At 44.0% G+C, this 27,678-nt stretch overlaps 1 protein-coding gene across 8 annotated transcripts in view; it reads left to right on the plus strand.

Annotated features, from left to right (window-relative positions):
• The window catches only part of pcdh7b (protocadherin 7b), a 120,891-nt gene that overhangs the window by 43,411 nt on the left and 49,802 nt on the right, over positions 1-27,678 (plus strand). For 3 of the 8 annotated variants that reach the window (XM_085266822.1, XM_085266818.1, XM_085266819.1), the window contains one exon: positions 11,884-12,103. The exons of 2 other annotated variants lie outside the window; for them this stretch is intronic. In XM_085266822.1, coding sequence (XP_085122948.1) covers positions 11,884-12,103 — 220 coding nt within the window. Of the gene's footprint in view, positions 1-11,883; positions 12,104-18,106; positions 21,467-27,678 lie in introns of those variants that run through there. 3 more of the 8 variants (XM_085266820.1, XM_085266824.1, XM_085266825.1) reach the window with 2 other exon arrangements.

Here is a 27,678-nt window from a genome sequence, read left to right on the forward strand (position 1 = left end):
TCTGCACCGCTGACACTCTCCCACCCACAATATTCCTTCATCCTCCGCTGCTGCTGGCTATCTCGCTGAAGAGTCTTTTATTCCTAGGATACCAGCTGCCCGTGAGGTGATAGGTGAAACAGGTGAAACACACATGTAGACATGCACACAAGTGGGCGGGGACCGAAGGCACAAGGGGGCAATGCTACGCTGGCACCGAACTCCTGCGGGAGCAGACGCAGGTGTCGAGTAATAATGGCTGCTTGACTTCTCGGTACCCTTTGGGTTGGCTATATATATATATATATATATATATATATATATATATATATATATATATATATATATATATATATAAATATTCTCTACATTCTGCCTGATGCCTTAACAGAGAGCTTCTTTGTTGGTGGTGTCCTATGTAACCTGACCACTTCTTATTCAGTGAATGGGAACAGCTTGCAGGCTACAGAGGGCAAAAACAAGGCCAAAGTCAGTCAGTTCTGAATGAATGTCTTTTGCACTCCTCCTCCAGTGTTTTCATTTTTTTTCTTTCCTGCGTTACTTTTGACTTATTTAAGGAGAAATACTAGAGGGAACAAACAAGCCGGGCTGTTAATTGTGTTTTTCGACACTCCTGTGTTCCCTTAACAAAGTGCCACAAGCAGAGTGCTGGAAAGCTGTGACAGTGGAGACCAAAACAACCTGACGCCATTATCAAATTTCCCATTAGCTTCCCCACTCCCGCCAAAAAAAAAAAAAAAAAAAAAAGTCTGCCCAGTCAACAACCGAGTAATGAGATCTAATAGGGCTGGACGAAAATGAGACCTTAAGAGCATGTTGTGGATCTCCCTGGTTTTATCTTCTTTTTCTTCCTTTCACTGGGAATAGTGTCAGAGAGAAGGCAAGATTGAGGAAAGGAGAGCAGAGAGGGGCTGCTTGCTAAGTGCACTCCAAGAAGAGCCTTGGAGGAAAAGGACTATTTTACATGCGGATTAGTGTGCATATCGCCGTCATCAGACAGTGATACGGGGCCTTGATAGACTGTCTGTCTTTGATGCCTTCTGAGGCGCGGGAGCCTTATCCCTTTTTGCCTATTTTCCTCAAACACACATAGACTGATTCAGCTCTTTAGAGCGGCTGAGATTCTGCAGATTGGATTGTGAGATGTGTTTGCCACTTTTTGTAAAAGAGATCATGTGCCTTTCAAAGTGCAGGCAAATATCTGAACTGGCCCGTGTTAGTATGCAAACGTGCTTTAAATGGCACACACACAGGCACACCTGAGCGAGTCAGGGCATTTGTCTTACCTTTAAACACCACACATAAGTTTGAGATATTTACTTTTGAGAGAGACACAGAGACCTACAAAATGTGCACGTTTACTGTTTTACAGTCCATCGTTCGCTGCTGAACAGCTGTGTAGTGCACTGCTACGGCTACTTCATTTTGCATTCCTACGTCAGACAAAATGAACTCTGTCGGCTGGAAAAGCGGCGCCGCCTTTATTCCTCACCCCCATCCCAAATGCTATTAAAATTTTTGTTATGTTTTCCACTTCATCCCCCCACCCCCACTGGAAATAACACTTGGGCAGGAGCCAAACACACATAAATTTCAATATTAATTTGGTCGGCACCTCGGCAGCCTCCCCAGCCTCCTAATCTCCTACTGCATATCTTCATTATCTGAAAGTGTGCTTTCATCTTAATTCCATTTTCATCCATCAAACGTCGGGGAGGTTTGACCTTGCGTGATCTCGACCAAGATAGCGAGTCAGGAAGAGAGCCGCCGAGAGTGACAGAGACGGAGATAGCGGAGCGAGGGAAGGGGGAAGTTGGGAGATAAAGGGGTCCGAGTGGAGATGATGAGCAGGAATGGAAGGATTGTTGTTGAAGCTGTGTTAAAAACGTCTTTTGAATGCTTTTGGTAATAATCCTTACGTAACGCCGGCTGGAGTGCAACACCGTGACTCCTCGCTCCTCTGTCGACTCCTCTCCTACCCCGCTTCTCTTTATTCATTCCTTCCCTCACTCGCCCTGGGCTCTTTCCATCCTCCTTCATACCTCTCCCTTCACACCGTCAGTTTATTTATCCTGACATTAGGGTTTAATTACTCATTTGTAGTAATTGTTTTCATAATTGTTTGGATCGTAATCATCCCATGCTTCTGTTGTCAGGAACAGGTGGTGGATGGGACCTGTAAGGGAAGCCTCTGTGTGTCTGTGTGTGTCTGTGTGTGTGTGCATTGTGATCAGGACATACAGTTGGAATTCATTTGATTGAGGCAAAGACACGCCACCTGGTGGTACTGTTTCATTGAAGTGTGGGACGTGTGGGTGTTTCTAAAAGATGACAAGAGGGCGCAGACAACAGACAAGAGCTGCAGACACGCAAGGAGACGCACGCTACTTATCCCACATGAATGATACATGCCCCCATGATCATACTCAAATAGAACGCCTCATTAGTGGATAAGCTGGATATGCTCTCTAACCTCCCTCAATCTATCTCTCTTCTCTCTCTTTTTGCCTGTTTGGATGGCAGCCCTGATCCCCTAAATGCAGGTTATCTGTCATCAGTGACTCAGGATGGTAAATAAAGAATCATTTATCAGCCTTATTAAAGGCTCTACAGTGTCTCTTTCTCTCCTCCTTATCTCTGTCTTTTTCGTTCTTTGTCCCTCCCTATCCGAAGTCTGTCTATCCCTTTTGATCATATCGCTCCTTTTTTATTTTTCCTTCCCTCTCCCTCTCTCTGCGGTGGCGTTCGTTTTCTTTAGATATGGCATTTGAAGGCTTTTTACATCTTCCATCTGTGCATGTGCGGGACAGGTAGCGACACAAGCGAGCTGCCGCCTCTCATATCCTCAGCGGCGAATGCTCGGCTCCAGGCATTTGGCCGCTTTGCGCCGACTCCGGGCTTTGTTGATGCCATGTCATGCTTTCTGCTGACACCCAGACCTGTGTCACAACGAGCTAATGTTAGCGCCAGCCCCAGGCTTGTCACAAACTGACAGGAGTAGGCCGTTGGTCAGACGCAGCGCTGCCAGTGCCTGTGATGGATCCCCACATGCGACACCTAGATACCCCCCCCCCCCACCCCCCCAAATGCCAGAGCTGAGAACCTTAGCTGAGGGGGGTGACATGAGAAATGACATGAAGATGCCAAAGACATGACACATACACATGAATGCTGACACTCAGACAGAGGAGAGGGACACTCGCACACACCTGAATGTGCAGGGAGTGATTTCAACTCGATACGCGCACACACTCAGTGAATGGCACGCCATTCAGCTGTCATCGCATAAACCGAGCACTGAAGTAGAAAAGGAGGGGGTAAAAAATACAGGAAATGCGATCTCAGGATTTGCAGGCAGACTCTATGTAAGCAACACCAGGGTCAGGGTTTGGTTGACACTCGTTCCCCATGTCTGCCAGCACTTGTGTCAGCAGCAGCAGCTATAACACGACGACACAGGAGAAGATCCCATCCATTCCTAATGAGAGGATGCAACATAATTCGTAGTTGACGGTAGCGGATGTTGGTGTTGAAACCTGCAAAAAAAGGGGGGAAAAAATTACCACCCTATACATGGAAGTACATCGACACTGACAAGCGTCCCTTTGTGAATTACGAAGCTTTCATTTATGCCTTTGAATGTCCTTTTTTTTTGCCTCATGCGGTCTGCTACATGACACTGGGCTCGTCTTCATAGTGTTCTTGGAGTTCAGCATCCAAAAAGCAGCTGAATCCTACAAAGGATGTTATTTGTCAGCCCAAAGCTAATCCACTGCCAGTCAAATCTACCCCAACCCTCCCCCCCTTCTCTACTGTCCCCACCAACAACAATTCATTTTGCTCCAACACCCCATAAACCAAAAAAAAGGACTTTCTCTTTGGCATTCAGAACAGGTCAGGGGTTGGACTAAGCTTCTGAAGATGTTCAAACCCATCCCACCAGAATAGTATCTCTGTTACACCAGTGGCCTAATCCGCCACTTGAAGAGCAATTAAAAGTTTAGCCCAGACTTTAAGAAAGTAACCACGTGTGATCTTTTTCCTGTCTTTTTTTTGCTTCCTCCGGGCCCGTCTCTCTGGCTTTGTGCATGGGGTGCATGCTAATAGCAAAGCGCTAGCAGTGGCACTCTTCCAAAGGCATTCCAACCCCACTGAGGAAAGAAAAGACTAAAGTGGACGAAGAAAGGAAATGGATCTCGGGATGGAAGGATCACCAGTTTTTATATCTTTTTTTTTTTCATTTCAATTCTTTAACCTTTCTTTATTCCCTACGCTTCTTTTCAAACTCTTTCCAACGTTTGCATCTTTTTTTCCCAACTTCAATGCCCACTTCCTCATTTTTTTTTCTTTTCTTTCTCAATCCAAAGTGGTTCCCAAAGCACAAGCTCTGAGAATTGATCCCCGCAGAGTTTCCTGTGCCTAGCAACAACTTTATATGGCACAACCCCAACCATACAACAGTAAGAGGCATCGGAGAGTTCGTGTTTCGGGTTCCCCGCTGTCTTTTTGAATTTCCTTGAATGGTTTTTTTTGTCTTGCTGGACCGCATATGTTTATACAACTCTTCGTTATGCCAAAATTGAGGGCAATAAAGGGTCAGTGAGACTCAAGAGAACGGCGGTAGATGAGCACCGGAGGACAGTCAATTGATCGGCGTTCTGTCAGACCATAAAAGCGACCGGCTGGTAAAACAGAAGAGTAAAAACCACCCTCACGATTCCAAAGATCGACGGGAGAGTGCTAATGGCATCATCTACGCTTAACGAGACCGTGCGCCATGTTGCCCGTAATATCTGCACCTCATGTAATAAAACTTTTTTTAAAAGGTGTTTAAAAATGTTATTATCAAGCTTTGCGCCCATGCTTATTAAAGGACCCCACAGCTCACTCACGTAGTTATGAAAAAGAGATTGTGTGCACAGTTAGGGCTAGAAGGTGGAAGCTGGATGCCCTTGTAAGCTTGAAAAGAAAGTTAAAATAAAAGAAAAAAAAACTTTTCCTGAACTCAGCAGAATAGAAAAAGAAGAAGAGGAGGAAAAACAACAACACTCTTTGCATCTTTGTTGACTCTGAAGATAACGTTGCAAAAAATAAAACCCTCAACTCGCAGAAGCCTCTTTTATCTCGTCTTTGTTTTTCTTTGGTTTCTCCTGGAGTCTCGGGTGTTCTTTGGAAACGGTACCCCAGTTTTTTTTCTTCCTCCTCCTGTCTCTCTTTTTCTTTCTTTTTTAATGGGAAAGAGTGACCTGGGTGGAATGTGCATGGACTAGTGAATTCTGAAGAAGACGAGGAACGGGAAGAGGAGCGCTGGAGCTTGACAGGGCCAAAGCTATCAGTCAGGCTAGAACCTGATACCTTCGACTCTGCGGGTGGTTGCCCTAAAAGAAAAAAAAGTTGCAGCCAACTGCTCTGTGAAAATTCCCACAACTTACTCAGCCCTAACCGAATCATTTTAAACCTCCGCCCCCCACCGGCCAATCACAGGGGGGACCTAACGGGCCGGAGAGACCCTCCACTTTCAGCCTAACGCCGCTTGCTTTTAACTGCTGAGGCTGCAACGCATCAGCATTCTCCTCTGTAACGTGGTACCTGAGTACAACTGAGCTGCACCCAAATAGAACCTGAACCCCTCTTGATCAGATTCCGATTGATTTCCAGTCAGTTCACCTTGAGGACATTTGTCTCGTTTAACGCTTCAACATCAGTGCATCTCATGATCTCTGGAATTTGCGGTACTCGAATCACACCGCGTGCATTTGATCTTTGCAAAGCGAGCAGGCGCAATTGGGTTAAGCCAATTTTGGATCTCTGTAAGTATGTTGTTTGGTGTACCCTGGCTATTTGGCACTTTCTTTGTGTCTCAGGTGGCGTATCACAGGTCACTGTCTGGCTGCCATTAAATATGAAACATGGGTTCTTAATTACCGATTGGCACTTTTGGCAATCGCGAATGTTCTCGTGTGTCATTCCTTTCTCTTTACTCTATCCTGGCCTCTTTTTCTCCTTTCTTTTTTTAAGCAGGGTCTGTATCTTTCCTTCCATCTCCCTTACTCAAACTTCCTCCTCTGGATCCTTTCTCTTGGTTGACTGCAAAAAGACACTGGTCCTGCAGTTTATGTTTGCTCCCCTCGCCCCACGTCCAACCCAGCCACAATTGCTTCCTGTGGTTCACGGTAGCGGGTCACTGCCATCTGCCAAGGGTATTTACAGCTGAAATTACACACACACATACACACACACACACACACACACACACACATACACACTGTGCATTTCAGCTAGACTCACTTCCATCGTTCTTCCATCCTTTTCTTCATTCAGGGGCTCCATTATAAAGCCAAGTCTTCCTATATGAAGAATTTTAACACCGAACACACACATTTAGTGCATGCAGTGTCACATTGGCATTAATGAGTCAGTTTTGCCAAGTTAAACAAAGAAGGTAAGTGGACTTCTTATAATAAAGAGCCCTTTGACCGTATTGACGTTAAAGTCCTTGTATAACCTAGACTGATCTTATCAGCTATTTTCAACCAGGGTTGTTGGTCTGAGGTTTCATGAAAAGGCAGAGCTCTCCACTTTAAGCAGTGGGTTATCGTTCAAGGTTTTCTGAGAGATAAAAGAAGAAGTAAGACTCACACAAAGTGCGGCTGACAGCGGCTCAGCATTTTGTTTTTTGGGGGGGAAGAGGAAATGAAAATCAAATCCAAGAGGTCACACATTATTGACACTAGTGGCACGGGTCTGTTTTTATTGGCTTTAGGTTTGTTTGAGCGCAGGCTGCCCATCTGTTTTCCCTTTAGCATCCAGGAAATAGCCCGGGCCGAACTTCAGCCAGAGGTCCCAGTAAACCTGTGGCTTGTTTGCACTGTTCATTTTTTTTGAGGGATGACGGATTTGCTCAATCATCCGTTGCTGTCACAGCTGGATTTAGATTGCAGGCACACCCCTTAAAGGCCCTCTGCTGTCAGGACCCTATAAGACTTCCTGGCATCTGGCAAAAATAGAGCAAAGGAGCGTTAACTTGTAATGAAACCCATATATTAAAAGGTTGGCTACTCTCTGACAGGTAGCAGCATGGGGTTTTTACAGCGTACTTTCTCACATATAAAACAATGGCTTTTTGTACAATCCTCCCCTCATCCCCAGCGGGTCACAGCAGATGGCTGCCCCTATCTGAGCTGGAAGTTTCTTCCTGTTAAAAGGGATTTTTTTCCTTCCCACTGTCGCTAAGTGCTTGCTCACAGGGGGGTCGTTTAATTCTTGGGGTTTTCTCTTTATTATTGTAGAGTCTTTACCCTTGAATATGAAGCGCCTTGAGGCAACCGTTGTTATGATGTGGTGCTAAATAAAAAAACTGAATTGAATCGTCTTCAAATGTCCCCAAAATATCCATCATATATTGGACAGTCAATAAAGTGAAGTGGCTTAATCACAGCTTAAGTTTTTTTTTATTTTAATCCTATGGCTGTCCTTTAAAATGCCATTTTCATTACGAGCGTGTATGTGTGTGTACATGTGTGGCAGTGTCTCTGGCTCAGTCACTGCTAAAATGACTGGCAGCTGAGTGGAGCAGAAGGGCAGGAGGTCAGGGTAGGAGGTAGAGGGACCAGCATCAAAGGGGATGCAGTAAGTCAGGCTTAACAAACACTCCAGGTCTGAAAATGGCCAATATCTAGTGAGAGGAGGTCAACTCTGTGCCATATGACAGCATGGATAGACAGTGAGGAGGGCAGCTTCACTCACTTTTTATTTCTCCGTGTGAAATCTCACTTGCCCGTGCTCATGCATTACATTATCTTCGAGCAAAATCCCATTTGTCAACCCAAGTCCTGTGTGTATGCATGCATGCATGTGTGTGCGCGCGTGTGTGTCCGTATGCAAAGGAGATAATTGTTAAATTTTCCCTGCGGTTTGGACATGTGTCGAGTCCCAAAACGGTCTTCCCTGTGAATGAGAGAGAGAGAGAAAAATTGGTCGTGACAACCAGAAAGCCATATGTTATTTCACACAGCATGCTGGACAATTATTTATTTATTTATTTTCCTGTGCTGGCAACTAGCGAAGCACGCACCTAGATGTAGGCACACAAAAAGAAGTTGAGAAAAAAAAAGGGAACCACAGAGAAAGAATCACTTTAAGAAAAAAAAAATTCATTTATTTAAAAGACACAGAATGAAGGGAGCGAAGGTTGCTGTGCAGACAGCGGCGGTTGCTGCAGATTCTAATCCAAAGCCTCCGGCGATCTCTGCATGAACTCCATTTCTGGTCTGCAAACAAATTAGGTTTTTTTTTTCTTTTCTATCTTGCGTTCCCTCCAGTGAAAATAAGGGGGGAAATTCAGGTGAATAACATGCATTTGTTCATTTTCCTTTCTTTTTTTTTCCTTCTTTTCTCCCTTCCAGTCAGTTTCTTTCCACCCCACCCCACAAACTCAATTTTTCCTCGGCGTGCACCGGCTGGAGTGTTTCTTTTCTTTGCCGCGATCTCGCCTGCTATTCATTAGGCAGCAGTCATTTAATTTGTATCATTAGAAAACCGTGTTTCCCAAGGACTATGGCACTGCTCTAAATCTGATCCAGACAAAGTGCTTTTTTTTTTTTTAGCTCAAATGGACTTGTTAACACACACCTCTCACTAAACAAGTGTTTTGAAGAAATAGAATAAAACCAAACAAACAAACCAAAAAGAAAACAGGGTTTAATATCTTAACATCTCTTCAAGTGTTATTACACTTATAGAGAGCAGTTCTCCTTCTGGGCTCCGGTTTTAATTATGCAACAAATGTTTGACTATCCAAGTGAAATTTGCATGAATATTTATACCAATTCATTTGTTGAGTGTTGATTGTAATTACATGGAAACATGATTTATTGCCAAGATTGCTGTGTTAGCCAGCCAGCCATAGAAAGACAACCAGGCAGAAATATATAAATATATGTAAATTTGCCCACATACACACACCCGTTCAGCAAAAAAAAAAAGCTCTTTTTTCCCAGTGGCTTGTGGGAAATTTTCATTATCAGAAAGAGAATACGCCACACTGTGTGCCTGGCAGAACTTTCTTAAACTAAGTTTAAGAGTTTAAATGATGGAGAGGTCCACTTAAAAAAAAACATGACTGTTCACCTCAAAATCAGGTTTACAGCTTTTGACCGTGACCTGTAGTGCTGCGCTGTTTCGGTCTCAATTTGCAAGAAATTATCTGTAGACATGCTGGACATCTCTTGAATATAATAGAAGTGAATTGCACTCACTGTGTTGGAGCCCAAAACAGTAGATTTTACAAAAACTCAGCATAAGTGTTTCTTGTCATAGAATCATGGCCTGGTTACTTAAGAAAAAAAAGGAAAGAAAATCTGATAAATGAAGTGTAAGTAATTATATTTGATCTTAAGTGATGTGGTGACCAGAAACTTTTGGCAACTTAACTGACTTTGAGCCAAATAACCTTTGGTGACTGTTGGCGGATGGGACCCGAGATAGACTTTTCTCAACTTATATGCACGAGACTGAAGCGACTACCATGAGAAGATAGGATACCACTGACTGAGACATGAACTGGTAGTACATCCAAGAGTACGGTACCTAGATAACAGAAGCCTGGAATGTCCGAAATGGACTACGAGTTTGTTTCAAAGCAAATTGTTTCTAAGTGAAAGACAGTATAAAAAAATGGACGTAGTTACCGTGACATTGCTAGTTGTTCTTTTGAAGTCTCCCTCAGATTCCTCAAGATGAGCTTTGTCAAACAATAGATGCGTCGAGAGATGGTGGGTCTGACTGTAAATCCACAGTCTGAGTCGCTAACGAGTTCTATTGAATAACTTACAAAATATACTTCATTTTTATTCTAATATCACCTAAAAATGAGTGACTGAGCCCATGAGCAGGAAAGAGTGTACAAAGGTCATTTTAGAAAGCCATTTTCCAATAGACCAGTAATCTTTTCCCACGTGTGAGACTAATAAAGGTTTATCTTATCTTATCGTTTATGTAACCACTGCTATCGTCCTCTGATGGCCTTTGCTATGTCCATGTTTCATGCCACGCTCCAGATACATCGGAATTCGGATGTCCGAACTCAGGAGCAATGTCACTTAACGTCTAGATGCACCAGTCAAAAGAACCAAGTAGCTGGCCAACATCACAGCCAAGCTCGTCCTCATATCACCAAGCTAGATGCTTTTTTGGGGGGTGAGATACAGTTGGTATTTTCGGCAAAATCAAGTGTGTTTTCTTTTCTTTTTTGGGTAATTTGGTCCTGACAATAGACATTTGTGCTGAGTATATTTTTTTTAAAGCATTTTTATCTATTTATTTATTTTTGTCTTTTGTGGACCGCAAGGCTATTGGCGTCTACTCAACAGAAGGGAAACATTTTTAGAGCTGATTTCTTCAAAACTAGGCAATTGGGATCAAAATGTTTGACTTTGCAGTGAGCTGTCCCTTTAAGCTGGCCTTTCAACACTTTGTTTTTGAGTTAATGGATCTCTGCCACGTGTAAATATCTGTTGACAGAAGGAGTTTGACGCGATGCTTTCACATCTGCATCTGAGACTGAGCGACAGTGTTAGATGAGTTACGCATGATGTGCAAATTTCAAAGTGCAGGCAACCGTGGCTGATAATAGATTGTACTTCATCAGGTGACACGAATGGGGAACGAATGGAGGGAGAATGCTTTAAGAAGAGAACATTTTTGAGTAATGGGCCTCTGTCCCTGTGTAATATTCTTATGATGAAACAAGGAAACAAGGAGAGCAGAAGGAGGAGTATGTGTCTGTGTGTAGAGGTGTGTGCGTGGGACGTGGGGTAAAATCGGAAGAGATGGAGAACATGAGAAGGTGATGAGGTCCAGTGAGGTGCAAGAGAGAAGATGTGCTGCACCAGAGGCGAGCTCCGACAGTGTTTGCATGTAATTAATTAACGGCATTAGCCATTTGTAATGCCATTTATTCTGGTAATGACCAAGCCTGGTGTTTGGTTCTTCGCCCTGCGCTCATTCTTTCTTTCATTTCTCCTCTCTGCCATTTACCTTTGTACAACGCTAAGGCAGGGGATTAGGAGACACGGAGAGTGGAAAAAGAAAATCAGGCTGATACAGTGAGAAAGAGGCCTCGGCTTTAATGACATGCTCTGTTACTGCTTAACACAAGACACTGTTCAATAATGTGTTAGAGCGGGCTACGCATATTGACAGCGTGAACCCACAGCTCATCAAGAAAAGCCTTTTGTACGTGCGCACTTAGTCGCATGCTGTCAAGTGGGTGTGCCTATTTGTGTGCGCCCGTCTTTTGCCTTTTGCGCCTTCGCTCTCTGGCAGCGAATCAGACCTCCCGGAGAGCTGAAAGCTTGTTCACCTTGTCCTCGTTTTAGTGGGAAAGTAAACAAGTGAATGAGGCTGATGCACCACCATTCCCCCACTCCCACTCCCTCTTCCCATTTTAGCTGTATTTAACACACAAATCTAGCTAGCTACCATGTCTCCTTGGTCCCTTGAGTTCTAAGCGTGCTTGTGAAAGACTCCTTTGTGCAGCTTCTTCTGTGTCCTTTTGAAAGTTTTCAGGGTTAGAGAAAGGCAAAGTAGTTCTTTCTTGGCTACTCTGATAGAAGAGATCATAGTTTTATTTTTGAGGGTGGCATTAGAGCTAGTTTGGTTGCTAAGGTAGCTGCTAATACCCTTAGCCATGGCCTTCACTGAGTCTACGTATCCTAGCCTCCCTTGTTTTCCTAACCTATGTCCCTGCCATCCTGACTTGAATCCCTTCTATTTCCAAAGGATCCCGCTCCCAAGCTGACATCCAATAATAAAAGTTGAAAAAAAAAAAAAGTAAAGAAGTCCCTTTAATAGTGACCCTCGGCCGTTTGGTTTCTCTTGTAGCCGTTTCGCCGAGTGACCTTCTCGGTGGTGAGCCAGCCCCAGGATCCTCACCAGCAGGGATCGCTGCAGAGCTGCTACGACAGCGGCCTGGATGAGTCGGAGACACCGAGCAGCAAGAGTTCGTCGGGCCCCCGGCTGGGCGCCCTTCCCCTTCCCGAGGACAGCTACGAGAGGACAACGCCGGATGGCAGTGTCGGTGAGGCAGAGCACATGGAAAATGGTAGGGGCAAACACTGAAAGGAGATGTAGAAACCGTTAAGACACAGGAACAACACATGCACATAACTGGCTAGAGAAATCCAAGCGGGACGCTGTAGAAAGCATCACAAGCAAAGTGCAGAAACACACGAGCGTCCCTTTTTCTTTCTTTCCTTCTTTTTTTGTGCTAAAATGCTTCTGTTGTCAGTTCGACATTTCTCTGTGCCAAGGGTATGGATGTGGTGTGGCGCTTGTGATGCAACTATTTTTTGCTGAAGCCTAAAGCTCATTCAGTGTACATTGTATGAACAACGAGGTCCGGGATTTATTATAAAACCGAGGTCTCTGTTTCAGAAACAGAAGGCTTATTTGATCAAAGGGGCTACAAGAGGGAATATGTAGCAGACGAATTCTTTTAGATCAACCACCTTTCAGGGCCGTCTTTATCCTTCTAGTTTGTTGCTTTGTTGCACCGTTTTACAAATCCCGCTGAATTCCGTTTGCAGGCTAGATCTCAGCTGCAGGGGAGGATAGGTGTTCAGAAAGATCTCGCTCTCTAGCTCGCCTTGCATTCTTTGAGATAAAGTAAAAGAGGTGTAACGGGGAGGGGGCTAATACTCTGAATTGTTTAGAAGCTGTACAGGCAGCTGCTGCACTGATTTGTAATTTGTGTTTGGCCTCGAGGCCCTCACCAAGGAGTTCATTTTGCTTCAATTAAGGGATCGAACCGATGATCCGTGTGTTGTAATGCATAAAGACTCCAGCCTAGAGAGAGTGGACGGGAGCGGTGGCAGAGTGAAAAAAAAAATCCTTTGTAAAAGCTTCTTCTCTTGCAGAACCTTCTCCTCACAGCTAGCCTGAACTAGTTTCCTACCAAAGCCAAAATATATGTGTGTGTGTGTGTGTGTGTGTGTGTGTGTGTGTGTGTGTGTGTGTGTGTGTGTGTGTGTGTGTGTGTGTCTGGGTGTGCAGTGAGAGATGAGGGTAATGGTCCCATTCATAGTCTAGGAGTCTGAGGCGATGCTTAACAAGGAGTAGCTGTCTTGAGAGTGCTAAGCCTAAGTGCAGAGGCTTCCCCACTGCAGCTTAGGATAAGGATATTCAAATGGCTTAAAGATTCACATCCTCTCTTTTTTACAATGGAGCTGTTAGGCGGATGATGCCCTTACCTTATTTTAAATCAGTGCGGTCAACACAAGCACCATTACATCCACAAGGTGGAGCCTGGACAAACACCTGGTTCTACCTCAAGGGCCGATGTCTAGTTATGGTGTTTGCACTGACTCGAGACAAGCAACAGAAAGTTAGTCAAATCAGACAGATGGGCACATCAAACAGGCCGTTATACCGGAGTGTCCACAGTGAGCTTTTTCAAATTTCGGCCCCGACACAGATTGAAGGGGATTTGAAACACTTTGATGTGAGCATGTGAGCTGATAAGGCTACCTCGTGGATATTAAAAATCTCAATTTTCCGACAACGAGTGCCCATTAAATTACCAAATAAGTCTTTAAATTAAAAGGATCGTTTCATTTTGGTTTCTGTTACAGGAAGGGGGGTGAGTCGATAGCGATCCGGTTAAGGAGCCTGTCGAGTAAAACCACTTTTAGAATAAATACGGCACAAATAGGGAAATGCATTAAACCAAAGATGGAGCGTTTGATACCGAAGGAGCTCTCATACTGGTCCAAATATGCCCACCAGTTTCACTTCTTAGCTCAATGTGCATGTTTTCGCTAATTCCTCAGCTTGGTGAAAAGCATACTGACGCTTCAGAGGAGATTTGCTGGAGAACAGAGTCAAGGTCAATTCATGAATCAGTCTCCATCTAAGAGAAACAACACTCTCCGCTGTTGCTGCTATCTTTAGTGAGATCGGCTGAACTGGTGTGTGTGCGTGTGTGAGAAAGGCAAGGCAACAGCACATGTGTGATTGGAAGAAAAGGGAGCGCTTGTGAACGCTGGCTTGATATTGTTTAAAAAATCAGCCTCTACATCTCACATTTCTTTTGCAGCACAGTTATACAAATTGGAGTTCTTACACAGTTTGTACTCCGAGGCTATGAGCTGATATAATCTGGTAGGCAGCGGGGTGGCCTTGTGGTCTGAGAGACTATAATTGGTCTAGGTCCTGTAATTCAGTCCCAGAGAGAGAGAGCGAGAGAGAGGGAGGAAAAAAAAAAAAGCATCTCTGTGCTTCCAGTTAAAGCGTCCTTGAGGACACCGCCGAGTCCCTGCTTGCTCACTTATGGCAGGTCGCTCTGAATGAGGGCATCAGCTAAATACCTAAGTGTAAAGTAAATGCAATCATCTAAGGTTAGGCTAAATATTGGCAAACTGCTTCAGCCTCTGCGGTCTTTAGCATCCCTTCTCGTGTTGTGGCAGGAGCTCGCACAGAAAGCATCAGCACCGCATTTACTCAGTGTTAACCCCCACCACCCCACCCCCCAAACATGCATTTTTTTTCCATTTTTTTTTTTAGAAAATGAGGGCATTACGAGGAAGAAGGAAAACAAAAGTCAGCAGATGGCTTGCTGTGGCGCTTGTTGCCGACAAGGGCATCATTAGCGGCATGTAACTATGTAACTGCAGACATTTATGTGCGTAATGCAACGGCTATGTCCTATAGTAGGCCCAAATCTCAACCTTGCCCCTGGAAGCATTAGTATCTGTTTGACAACTTTAGAAACTGAGGATTTGAGAGTTGTTGTATTTTTTCCCCCCTTGTTATCGATCCATCATGTTTGATTGCCGTCTCTTTGTGTTAGGGTGAAATGCAGACAAAAGCGAATGTCTGCTTTTTTCGATTCGGAGCATTTTCCAGCTCTCGGTTACTCGTTGTCGATCAATGTTCGCACGAACAATCGGCCTCCACCGCAGCTGCTCACATTCATGAATGCATGCATGCAAGTAGCCCCCACCACACACACACACACACACTCACATTGTGTGTTCACCCTGCCTCCTTTTCCCCGTCCTTCCTTTCTTTCCACCCTGCACAGATGTGCTGAGGGACCGTGTTTTCTTTTCCTCATCTCCTTCATCAAGGTCATGTTGCAAACTTTATTATTTTCTGTTGGGTTCCTTCTTTCCGTGGGGAGCGTTAAAAGAAAAACATTTAAAATAAAAAAAGCAAAACAAAAAACAATCAACCTCTCCATCCAAGACAGATTCTTCCCACACTGACTCAGAACAGGGAGTTCATCGTGGGAATATGAACACATTGTTGACCTCAAACACACACTGCTTGATCAGCCTGAGAGACATCCAAAAAGTCTGTGCCAGGAAGCGATAGGAAGTTTTGCTGCACCTCTCCCAACGCCGCTGAACAAAACTGAAATTTCATACTTGCGAGTTACCTGCTCAGGACGCAAAATAATTCAATTTTGCTGCCATTATACTTGGGCCTCCGTATCGCTCAGAGACGCCACTCGGTACGTCTCAATGAAGTCTTGGTCTTTTTTTGATGCTCAGTTGGACCCCCACTCCTCCTCGCACCCTCGCATCCTCACTTATTCATAAGCTTACCCCGGCGCTCATCAGATATTCATAAACATTTGGAGTCAAACAGCCGATTAGGCCGTTATGGATGTCGAACAGCCCTTCCAGATGTACGCCGTTATCGGCGGGTCAAAGACTCGTGCTCTATTATTGATCGCCGCATCGCCAGGGGGGCAGAGGATTTTTCAATTTTTAGTTCAAGTGCACTTCAAAATAACATGCTTCCACATTGCTCTTTCATGATGAGTTACGTGTCTGAGGTGTGCAAAGTGTTTTTTTTTTCTTTTTTTGTAAAGGCTCTGCATGAATCCGAGCAGCTCCCGGCACTGAAGATGTAATAACATTTTTCAGTAGATCAGTGCAGCTATGCAGTGTGATGTGCTTGTTGCTGTAGGTCACGCTGCCAAGGATGTATCGCATTTGATCCACAACATCACATTATATACATATATTTTTTCTTTACAAAATTGCTAATATATATCTATAACCTCTTACTTTTAAGGTTCACCTTTTGCATTCAAACCATGTTATGTACACTGAGCTGGCAGTGGCTATGCTGGGTTTAGCAAGGCCTGCTGATACTACTGTATGTGGACATAGCACCAAATCACAACAGCAGTCGCCTCAAAGTGCTTCATGTTGCACGGTAAAGAACCTACAGTAATATAAAGAAACCCCAACAATTCGAAGACCCTCTATGAGCAAGCATTTGGCAACAGTGGGGAGGAAAAACTCTCTTTTAAGAGGAAGAAACCTTTCCCAGAGAGGTGCAGCTATCTGACCTGACCATTTGGGAACGTTGAGAATGTAGAGGACAGGACAGTGTTAATAGACTTTGTATTTTCTGCCTGAATTTTGTTTTCAAGAAATATACAATGCTTGTGTGATATGCGCAGTATAACTAACGTATAACCTGACTTGTACCTGCAGGAGATCGTTGACTCAACTTTTTATTCACCTCTGCATCACAGTGCAGATCTCACAGAGGCTGACGCCTGTGCTGAATGCAGAGGCAGAGGAGCACCGCAAATTTATTGTAGCCTCTAAGAGAGTGATAGCACGTCCTACTGGCTGCTAATGTTAGCATGCCTCCCACGTTTTCTTTTCTGCATTGGCTGGCAGACAATCACCCACAGCACACACACACAGACACACACACAGACCAAACACTACCTTTCTCCTGTCTGTCCTGCTGAGAAATCTCGGGGTACCACCGCTGGATTACAAACATCATCATTTAGCATTGGCTAGTCGGTTCAATAGAGTAGGACAGACAAGTGGCGCATCACAGCGGTTATCAATCAGGTAGTCAGCGAGAACAAACACCATCTGAGCCTTTGCTAACAAAATCACCAAGTACAAAGCAAACGCCGGACAGACAGACGCTCAAATGCCCACTTTTAGACAAAAATCATCTCTTTGTCGTCTTACACACACACACAGACGCGTGCGCGCACGCACATCCACCCTTCATTCGGCGCAATGAGCCACTGAGTCATTTTCCAGCTCTGTGAAGCACCTCACTAGATCACTTCATTGTTGTTGTTTCTCCATTTCCAAAGCTTTACCCGTTGGAATGCCGCTTTGCCTGGTTAATAGTGTGCGTGTTTGTGTGTGAGGCTGTTCATTAGGCAGGCCCAATTGTAGGGCCAGATGGCAAAGCGAGTTTGTTTAATTAAAACCATTCATATTTCAAGAGTCGAGCGGCAGCAGCGCTGGTCTTAGGTCTGATTTCCCTCAACTTGGTGGCGAGATTTGTGTGTGTGTGTGTTTCTGTAACTGGTAGTGTAAAAAAAAATAAAAAAAAATCACTCAGCGGAAGGGAGCCGTGCTATCAATCAGCATGTTACACAATATATTCACCCCACCGCCTCCCGCTTGTGCATTCCCCAAGGTCACGGCGTAAAAACACCACAGCATTAATCCGAAAATTAAAGTGAGCAAAGGAATGAAAGGGAATGATAATCTGTTACATCTTTTAAAAAGCCTATAAATTATTCGGGCGCTTGTGCATTTTGCAGCAAGGTTTAAATTCTGCGCGCGCCTCCAGTCGTGCCGTGTGTCTCTCATTCATTTCCATCTGTCCCTAACCACTCGCCCCTTATTTTCTTTTATTTTTTGAGAGTGTGTGTGATATCTTCAGGCAAGGGGACAGCATGAGAGATAGAAAGAACAAGAGAACCTGGTGTGATGATGTGAGAAAAAAAAACACTGGGGGGGGGGGACATAAAAAGAGGCATGAGTGGCAAGACAGAGTACATGAGTAACACGCCACACAGGAGCCTAGAAATGAATGGGAGGTTGGAAATAGACCAGGAGATAGCGAGGAAAAAAAATTAACAGACAACAAAATAGAGAGAGAGAGAGAAACAGAAGGAAAACGCCAAGGATGGAGGTTATGGAGTCGCCGGCAGGGAGTGGCGGTTGACAGACAGAGATGATTGATCACTGCTCAGGTGGAGGAGGCAGGTATTCAAATCATACCCAAGTGTCACATCCGTTATCCCATCTTTCTCCTCACACAGGCACATTTGGACTTTGAAGCCCCTTCAGTGCAGCCTTCACTTCAGTGCCGCAGCACGCTGACAGAATTAAGCTCGAGGAATACCTGCTCTTAAAAACCAACTGGAGAAACCCGAGGAAGGAGCGGGCGAAGGCTCATTTATGTTTGCGATGAAGGATTGGTTCAAGCAAAGTGCCGGAAACAAAACTTTCTCTCATTTACTTCCGTTGGCATCCACGGAGCTACATAAATCATCTGCTGGTATCATCTTTGACCCACATCTGAATGTTGAGTCTCACTAAGCTCGACTGGGCTTCGATGAACTGTTTAATTCATATTTTCATTTTCTCCCCGCTTTGATCATCGCAGGTCACAGTCTTCATAGTCCGTCTCCAATTGATGCAGAATGCAGCAGGTCACATAACACACCTACTTTTGCTTCCCTTCACTGGCTCCAAATGAAATCCACTTTAAAATCCTGTTATTAACATATAAAGCGCCACATGGGCAGACCCCTCATTATATATATCCAGCTACTGACAGCTTGTCGCGGCAGCCGGTTACTCAGATCATCTGATCAAGGTCTCCTGACTGTTCCAGCCTTGTCATGTTTATAAGGTTGTAGCGCCCAAACTTTGGAAAAGCCTTCCTCGGCCTATCAGGTTAGCCGAGTGTGTGCTTTGTTTTAAATGGCTCCTGAGAACTAATTTCTTTAGGTTAGATTCCCCTTAATCATTCCCTCAGTTTGTTAAATCGTATGAAAGTGTGTATGTTGGAATGAATGTGTGACTCTGTGTGTGTGTGTTTGAATGTGTAGCTTAATGGTGTGGCTTTTATTCAAACTGTGAAGGACATTGTAACTCTGTGTTTTGAAACGTGCTATACAATTAAAGTCATTATGGAGACTTCACGGTTTATTTGAAGAAAATTTAATGATGTACATCGGAGTGTTTTTTTTTTCTCCCAGCTTACAGCGTGGAAAAAATGCAGTTTAAGAAAAGCATGAGGTTAGTTTTCTGTGGACAGAAGCAGTGATTTCAACTCAAAGGTAAATAATGGGATTATTTAGTTGGGAGATGATTTAAAGATTTAATTGTGCAAAGTAATTATGTCATTTTTACGTTTTTGGGGGGAACAAATTAAATTAAACTCACCTGCCTGCAATTTCTTTAGGGAAACAGGAGACAGCGAAAGGCAAACAGAGGCAAACCAATCCACTAAATCAGGGATGTCAAACTCATTTTACATTGTGGACCAGATGTAGACCACTTTGATCTCAAGTGAGCCAAACCAGTGACACTCCTCCTTCTGTCAGTGTGAAAAAGTTTAACTATATGTTTAATCCCTGAGATATGTTAACATAAAAAAAGGAATCTCAACAGGACATTTTATTACATGATTAAGAAGTGCTATTGTTGTAGATGAAAGAAACCTGTCAGCACCAGTCTTAGTGGTGAAAAAGTTCTGTTAGCGACAGCTAACTGACTGTCCTACAATTATAAAACTGAAAGTTGTAGTTAGTTAATTGATTTTACTGAGTATCCATTGTACAAAATATACATTTCTACAGTAGTGAAAAAACAGAAATTTTCAATCATTGAATTTTTTTATCTATAACTTTAGTGTTTGAACAGCCATGTGGGAGGTCTTTAGCAGTAACGATTAAGTTGTAAAACCTATGAAAATGCATTAAAAGGACAAATATTTTGCCTTCTCTCATGTTTTCTAAAGGGATTCAATAGGGGCGATGTGGAGTCCTTGCCGGGCTATTTTGGCCCCTGAGCCTTATGTTTGACATCCCTGCTCTAAATCAATTAAAATGTGGAAGAAGATGTAATTAAGAGAGATTTGTTGTAAGACGTGAAAAAGAAAAGATTTGTTGGTATGGTTCTAATATCACTACCTGCAATGTAACTTACAAAGCAACCTGCCACAAACTGAAAACATACGTCGTGCACACACACACCTAAACGCACACACACACACTGTGGCTGTCTGAGTGTGGATAATGGAATTGCTGCTGTGGTGTTTTGTGAAGCCAGGGGCAGACTGACACCCACTCCTGACAGAGATTACAAAAGCCATTCTAGCTGGCTTACAAACACCGATACACAGAGAAGCATTACACAACCACAATGGCCATTTGGGTTAAGAGAGAAAAAAGTGGAGCCATTTTAGATCGACTCTGTATGTATGGTGTACGCACGCACACACACACACACACACACACACACACAGAAAACGTGGCAAATGCGTTTTTAAAGTGTCATAGTCAAGTGATTCCAATAAGACACCCCCCCCCCCCTCCCCCCCAACTGAGAGAGGCAGCCATATTGTTTTGCCAGGAATGTGGAAGGATACTCGCGCCTCAGAGTTGGCAGTCGGTTGCATTTCTTCGTCATCTCCTCCGATCCGGATGCACATACTTGATAAAGCGGGCGAGTTGGGTCTTGCAGCAGAGAGATTAAAACTGGGATGGGGCGGTCTTCAACGAAGACAATTAAACACCTCCCGGACATCCACCTCCACCCAAAAGCTTCCTGCACTCCACTCTCCATTCCACTCCTTCCACCCCCACCACGTTTGTCTCAGGGCGCTCTCGTCTTCTGCTCAGTTTCCCTCCTCACCTCCTGCCCTGATCTTACCCTCCTCTCTAACTCTTCTTCTTGTTTTTCTTTTTTTTAACTTTCTTCTCTCGCGTCCAAGCATCCTGTTAAGATTCCGTGCACGGTTGCGCCGAGGTGCAGAAGTTGTGCAGAGCGAGCACTCTGGAACATCAGGTGTGCAGCACTGGGACACAGTGGGTGCCGTGTCTTTCCCAGCGTGAGGTCCACAGCGAGGAAGGAGGATTGCCCGTAAGGCATGACAATAATCCTAACTCGCCAAGTTTTCATTTATTTATTTGCGCATTTTCGGATAAGGTCAGAGGAGTGCGTGTGTTGCAGCACGCCAGCTTCACACCTGAAGCAATATCTGAGAGGAATACTGAGAAAGACAAAGCATTAAGGTCCTATTTTTATGTATTTTTGCTTTTCTCACTTCAGGGAATTCATCCAAAAACCCCACAAACATACAGGATTCAGGTGTTCGCACGTTCTTTAGGCCGACGCCGAGCCGCGGCTCCTCATGCATTCATTCATGTGTTTGCCAAACATATTTTGTGTGCAAACACCGCCCCTTGCCACCCCGCTCCGTCAAATCTTGAGGTTAGGAGATGCAGACAGAAATGCAAGCGTAATAGCCCTCCTGTAGGTTTTTTTTCCTTGCTTTCTTGCTCAACATTGCACACATCTGAAAACTTTCAATTTCATTTGCATGCAAGGAATGCCGCACTGATTGCAAAAAACCAGGCAAACCTTTGCCCAGAGAAAGAAAAAGAAAAGGTGAACAGGGAACAAATTAAACTGTCCAGAATGGGATGTAACCTACTTGTAGCCGGTACATGAACTGTAAAATGTAGCTCTCATTTTGGAGAAAGTTTGTCAGAATTGCTGTAAGATATTGCGACTCCGTGTGTGTGTGTGAGGCTGTGATGCTGTGAGAGACATAGTTTCAGCCTGAATATAAGCAGTGACACTGTTTTTGACCTTTAAGCTAGAAAATGCAAATTGTGTATTTCCCCCCTCTCTGTGTTTGTGCACGAGCTGACTCATGCATGTTGTAGCTCTTCCTCTGTTTATCTTACACATTATTTATGTGTGGCACCCAGCCTGCCAGTAGCTTAACCTTTGACCTTATGTCACACTGTGCTTTTTTTGGCCACCCGCAGCTCTGCCGCTCATTCACATTTAAAGGAGTGAAAAGCAATACGGAAAAAAAAGAAAGAAATACATTTCCATATTTTCGTTCTTCTCGTCTCGCTACCTCGTCCGAGTTTACCCACGTGTGTCTATTTACAGAGCAGCTTGCTGTTCCACATCTCCAGTAGGCACGGCTGCGGACTGGCATTCCTTCTGGAAAAGGATTTTGTCAGGAAGCTTTGCCAGCAATATCTGCTGCTACCGCTAATTGATAGCAATTAGGTCGCATTATTTAGGAATTTGACATCGTGTTTGTCTTTAATCGGGCTGGTTTGATGAGTCAGATGCACGGCTAAATGCTGTAAAACTGTCAAAACAGGGAAACAAATGCTTGCTTGCTGCAGGCATTGAATAAAAAAAAACCAACTAATAATAATCAGTGCGTGCTTCTTTGTGATAGGATGGCCTCAGTGTATTGTGTGGAGTGTATGGATGGTATGACCTTAAGATGCATTGTGAAACGTTCCCATGCTAAAGCTATGCATCTTTGTCAGTATTGCCTGGAAATTGCTGATAAGCAAAATAATTGTAAATCTCAAGCATCATTTTCTCATTGTGACAACTGAGTGAACGTCATTTGACGGTGGAAATGATGAAATGTTCAGGAATAAACCCTGGGCCTTAAAGGGGACTTGCAATGTGCATTTCCACCTTTGCATTTCTATTCTTGGACTCTACTAGAATAGCTTTATGTGTAGAATCTGGATTTACTTTTTACTGAGTCTTGGTGCAGCCTGTCAAACAAAGCCCAGCAGGTGAGTGGCGCTCCTGCGCTCACAGCCAGCGCTCTATCCGTGACATGACCATTATATAATATTGCGCAAATGTTTGAGTTCCATTGTGTGTTTTTCTATCTAGGGATTCTTTTACTGCGTTGTTACTTTCCAGAAGGAATTGCACGATGGATCAAAATCTCGTGGTTATTTCTGTGTTCAGTATTTTAACGGTTCTGACAAGATCCCCAACAAAACTGACTTTAATGTAGCAACAGAACAGGACAGAGCCACCACTGTGTTTTGCAGTTGAGTATAGACTCTGTCCTGGCCTCCATTGTAACAACACGTTATCAAACCTATTGCTGTGGATTTTTAGGCTAGTTGCTTTGCAATCTGACATGCTTTCCCTTTTTCCTTTTCTTAATCATTTTCATACACCGAGAGCAGGCAGGACTGTGGCAATAATGGCTTCTTCACAGCCACCCTTCCACAGAGACCATTTCTAGTGAGGCTACAGTGATAGTAGTTGGATGAACAGAAAGGCAGATGCGTCTCTCAGGTCCTTCATCTGCTAGTTTTAGACCTGCCACTTCTTTTGTTCTCCACTTGTCCAGTTTCCTCAAATATTTTAAGGACACAGTGCACGCCACGAAGAGAAAGGTGAACTTTTCTGCTAACAGCTCATTGGAAATCACATTTTTGTTGCAAAAATACTGTTTTATTTCTGTCAAACTGTGTTATCTTTGTCATTTTTCACAGATTCAACTAAAGAAATAGAAACATGCTGTTAGTAACAAAGTTCCTAAAGACACAATTTAAAAGATATAATTTAAAACTGGCTCTTTGCTCAGTTGTCTGTTACTTTTTTTTATCCTTGAATGATTCATAGGTCAGTGTTAAGTGGCTTAACAAACAAAATAATGCAAGAAAAAAATGAAATATTTTTCCCTTGGAGGGAAAATATAAAGACGTGAGGGGGTGGCTCAAGACTTCTGCAAGCCATATGCTGTCTGACTGACACCACCCAGTGGATTTACAGCAGCCTCAATATGGAGCTGTTGTCTCATTATTTGTGGAGACACCTGACTATTTGAAACTTTGGCCATGTGTAATAAAAGCAAACACATTATGTCATTTTAAGAGGCTTAACTGGTGCAGAATCACACCATTACACTTACGTTATACTGTATCGTCTATTAAACTCTTACCATACCAGCTATAGATACTGCGATAATTACTTATTATCAGTCATTATAGATAATCATAAATTATCAATTAAGCATTTAAAGAAGTGTTAACAAATGCTTAAGACGGCAGGATAAGAAAGTGGAGGAAATCAGTTCTAACTGCTGTTAGTGCGAGCATGTCTGTGTGTGCATAGATGCACTCGAATCCAAGTAGAGATGCATCATGCTCTCAGCGGTGCAACAAGACTACCTCGGCCCACCAGAACTTATTTTTACTTCCCTCTTCCCCTCTCAGCCCTCCGCTCCCCTGCTCTTCGCCTCATAAAAATAGATGAAAGCGTGTAACAATGGAAGAAGGGGGATTATCCTTCCGCTCTCTCTCTCTCGCCTTCTCTCTTTGAGGACACAATTAATGTGTCTCATATGGTGGAAGAGCGAGGGAGGAGGGAGGGAGCAAAGCGAAGCGAGGGAGGGAAGGATGGACTGAAATGAAAAGCTAACACACGATCTACAGGGTGGGACAGTCCGGCCCGCCTGTGGCACAGTTCGCGTTGGAGATCTCCGCGCGGGCCCGCGCTGCCACCTTTGACATCGGTGATGCTGGAGCGCTTCACAACACCGACACACACCGCTCCGAAAAGAGCGACACGGCTGCATACAAAACACTTTGACACACACACACACACGAAAGCATCACAAGTACCTCTATATACAGCTGTATGCATGGATGTGCACACCTCCATTCACCTCGAGGGACAATATCCTCCTGAGCTGCTGTAGCTGAGGAATTTCATTATTTTCTCCCGTCTTATTTCCATTCAGCTGCACTTTTTCTTTTTTTAAATAGGAACTGTGCTCATGGACACAATAACTCTTGGCCATATATGTATCAGCGAAAAGAAAAAAAGAGAAAAATCCTCTCTCAAAGCAGATGTATGATTTTTTTTCTTCCTCTTTTTTCTATTTCGCAGGGAGGAAGAATGCTCATTATTTTTCTTACCCTGAACAATCCTTCCGCGCTTCTCTCAGAAGTCGCTGAGAATGACTTAATGCATTTTCCAACAGACGTTTTTTTTTTTCTTTACAAAGGCTCGTCCATTTAGTCCATCAAAGCAGTTTCCCTGGCGAGAAATTCGCAGAACGGTCAGCATTAGCACCATACATGTTTTATGAAGGCCGGGAGCTCACCCTACTTAAGACAAACGGCACGCATTCGCATTCAGCGCATTCACGTGGCTGGGAAAATGGTATGGTTTGTAGGTGTGTGTGTGCAGAACGAGAAAACTGCCTGTGTGTAAGTGTGTGTGCTGCCAATATTTGCACTCTGTCTGCTTCTCCTTTGTTAGTGTGACGCTACTTGCTTATGCATTGTTGACCCATTTAAGGGCTTTAGTGCTCTCCTAGCTCACAGTGTAAACACTTTATTCCCCTACATATAGTATCTGCAGTCACAAACAACAGCATAAATATATACAAAAAAGAAAAAATCACAGCATTTGGATGCTTTAACAAAACAAGATTTCTAAGCAGGCCGGCCCTTATTTGTTTTCCCTTCATAAATACTCTCTCTCGTTCACTTCCTTCCTCTATAACCTTGTCTCCCATCTTGGAATGCGAGGATTCGAAGCTAAAATGAAATGTCGTGAGTCGCAGCAGGCAAAACATTGCCTGGCTCTGCTGACAGCTTGGGAATTATTTTGGGGCACAATGCACCATTTCCCACCCCCCTCCCATCATGCTGGGGGATGAATATGCACCCGGTAATTGAAGTGCGGCGTCAACTCGAGCCCGTGACTTGACAAGTTTCACCTGGCCCTGTTTCCATCACTGCACGCCACTCCCTCCTCCGTGTTGTTTGCGACTTGGAACGCACCTGGTCGTGAAAGGCAAGGAAGCGTGCTCAGATATTAGATCCCGCCCTTCCTCCAGGTGTGGATGTTATTCTTTCCATTTTGTGTGTGTGTGTGTGAATATTTCTTAACCCGAGGTCACAAAACAAGGAGCAAAAAAAAAAAGAAGGAAGAATTCTCCCCATCCTTTGTATGCCATTCACCGTGGCAGCTGTCCTTTCAAGCCTCTAAATGCAACGCAATCACCTCACAAAAGCAGGCGGCTCAGTTATGCGTGGGCTCCGATGACTACAGTCCTGAGCGTGCACAACTTCCTGTGAGGGATGATTAGAGTGGCCAAAGTGGCAGTCAAAAGCCTCAGTTTTAAAACCACAAAAGGAAAGAGAGCCCAGGAGCCAAAACACATAGGCAGGGACGCACAGTCAGCGCGACGTAACCCGACACCTTCAGCCAAACAATGAAGGCAAATGTGGTGTGGATTTGATGAGTGATATAGCCTGGTGACTGTCTCCCCCCCCTCCTTCTGGGGTTTACAATAAGATTAACTCCTTGAACAAATGCAATGAGGGCACACCTGGTTTTTTTTTGTTTGTTTTTTTTGTGCACTTGTGGCAAAGTATGTGTTTCTTTGTCTGTTTCCTGCCCTTTTGTTTGCAGTCTCGCCCGCAGACTAATGGCTACCTTGAAGGCTAAAACAATAGCATTTATCTTCTCTGCAGTTCAAACTTAAGCTTCAGGCAATCACTTTAGCCGAGGTTTGTAAGACTAGAAGTGCCTGCACACAGGGCGCAGGGAGGATTGAGTTTAAGTGGTGGAAAACTAGCGAGCAGTGATCTACAGAGAGCCAAAGAGCTGTTTAAGGAACTGCTTTCGAAGTCGTTTGTCTTTCCTTTTATTACTTATTACTTTGTGTTAATTTTTTCCCTGTTATCGCAGGTTCAAACAGCCCTTCGACTTTTATCAGGTGTTACGAGTGAGTGAGCAGAAAGAAACGAGAAGATATGATGACAAAAGATCCCCTTGCTGCTGATGAAATGACAAAACAAAGCATCCAAATCTAGTTGGTGCATACTGAACAGCACACAAATGTGCATAAAGGCTCATGTTGAGGATGCAAAAAAACTCCCAAAAAATAGATATATATTCAATCTCTTTATACATGCCTATGCCCAGGGATCAGCTTTTGCAAACTTCTACAAACATTGCATCGCCTGCAACTCACTGCGAGGTGTTTTGAGCAGTCGTTGGAGAGATGCTGCTGGCGAGATGTCGACCTCAGGCTGTGTACATACGTAAGCAGGAAGGTGCTGTAGGTGTTTAGCTGGCTTTGGAAGTTTTGAACGATTATGAGAAAATGCGCTCGGCTTACTCCGGTGCTTTTTTTCTTTTCTTTTTTGCTTGCACCGGGCTACAGTATGCACAGGGGTCTGGGGGATCCAGAGTAGTGCTGTTTAGGCTGCCTCCCACACACAAATACACAGCTCGGATTTGGAAGTGACAGATTGGGTTCACACACGCTGCTGGGAAACAAGTTACTGTCATTATCCAGTTACAGCTGCCGCGAGGAACTCGTCCTCGAACTGCTCTTAGGGTAGTTGTCTCGTTTCATCTGTTTGCCCTCTCTCAGCACTCTCCAAACCGTAAACATTATTGCTCATTACGGCCTTTAAATATTTAAAGGGTAATTCACATCAAACTCTGTTCGAACCTCTGGGCTGCAAACAAAAAAGTATTTGGATGTTTTCTGGCTCCTGGAGGGAACCGAGTGTAATCTGATGAACTGCTTTCAAGTGATGTCACCTGAGACAAAAGAAGGACTCAGGTGGAAGACTAAAAGTCTGACACTCACAACAAACGTAGGGGTTAGAGTCAGGCACCTTTTTCAGCTGTCATCAACCCATTAAATGGGCATTATCAGTTATTGTCAGTCCGTTATGTGTTGAAAAAGGTAGTTATCACCTCACTGAAATGTGGCCGTTCTGCTCTGCTGAACAGGAGGAATGGGTGGTGTCTGTCCGGTCTGAAAATAGCAACAAAAGTC

Source organism: Mchenga conophoros, linkage group LG3 (assembly GCF_057382185.1).
Source record: "Mchenga conophoros isolate Kocher_MC1m ecotype Shallow Benthic linkage group LG3, M_conophoros_male_GT1.1, whole genome shotgun sequence".
Lineage (NCBI taxonomy): Eukaryota > Metazoa > Chordata > Actinopteri > Cichliformes > Cichlidae > Mchenga > Mchenga conophoros.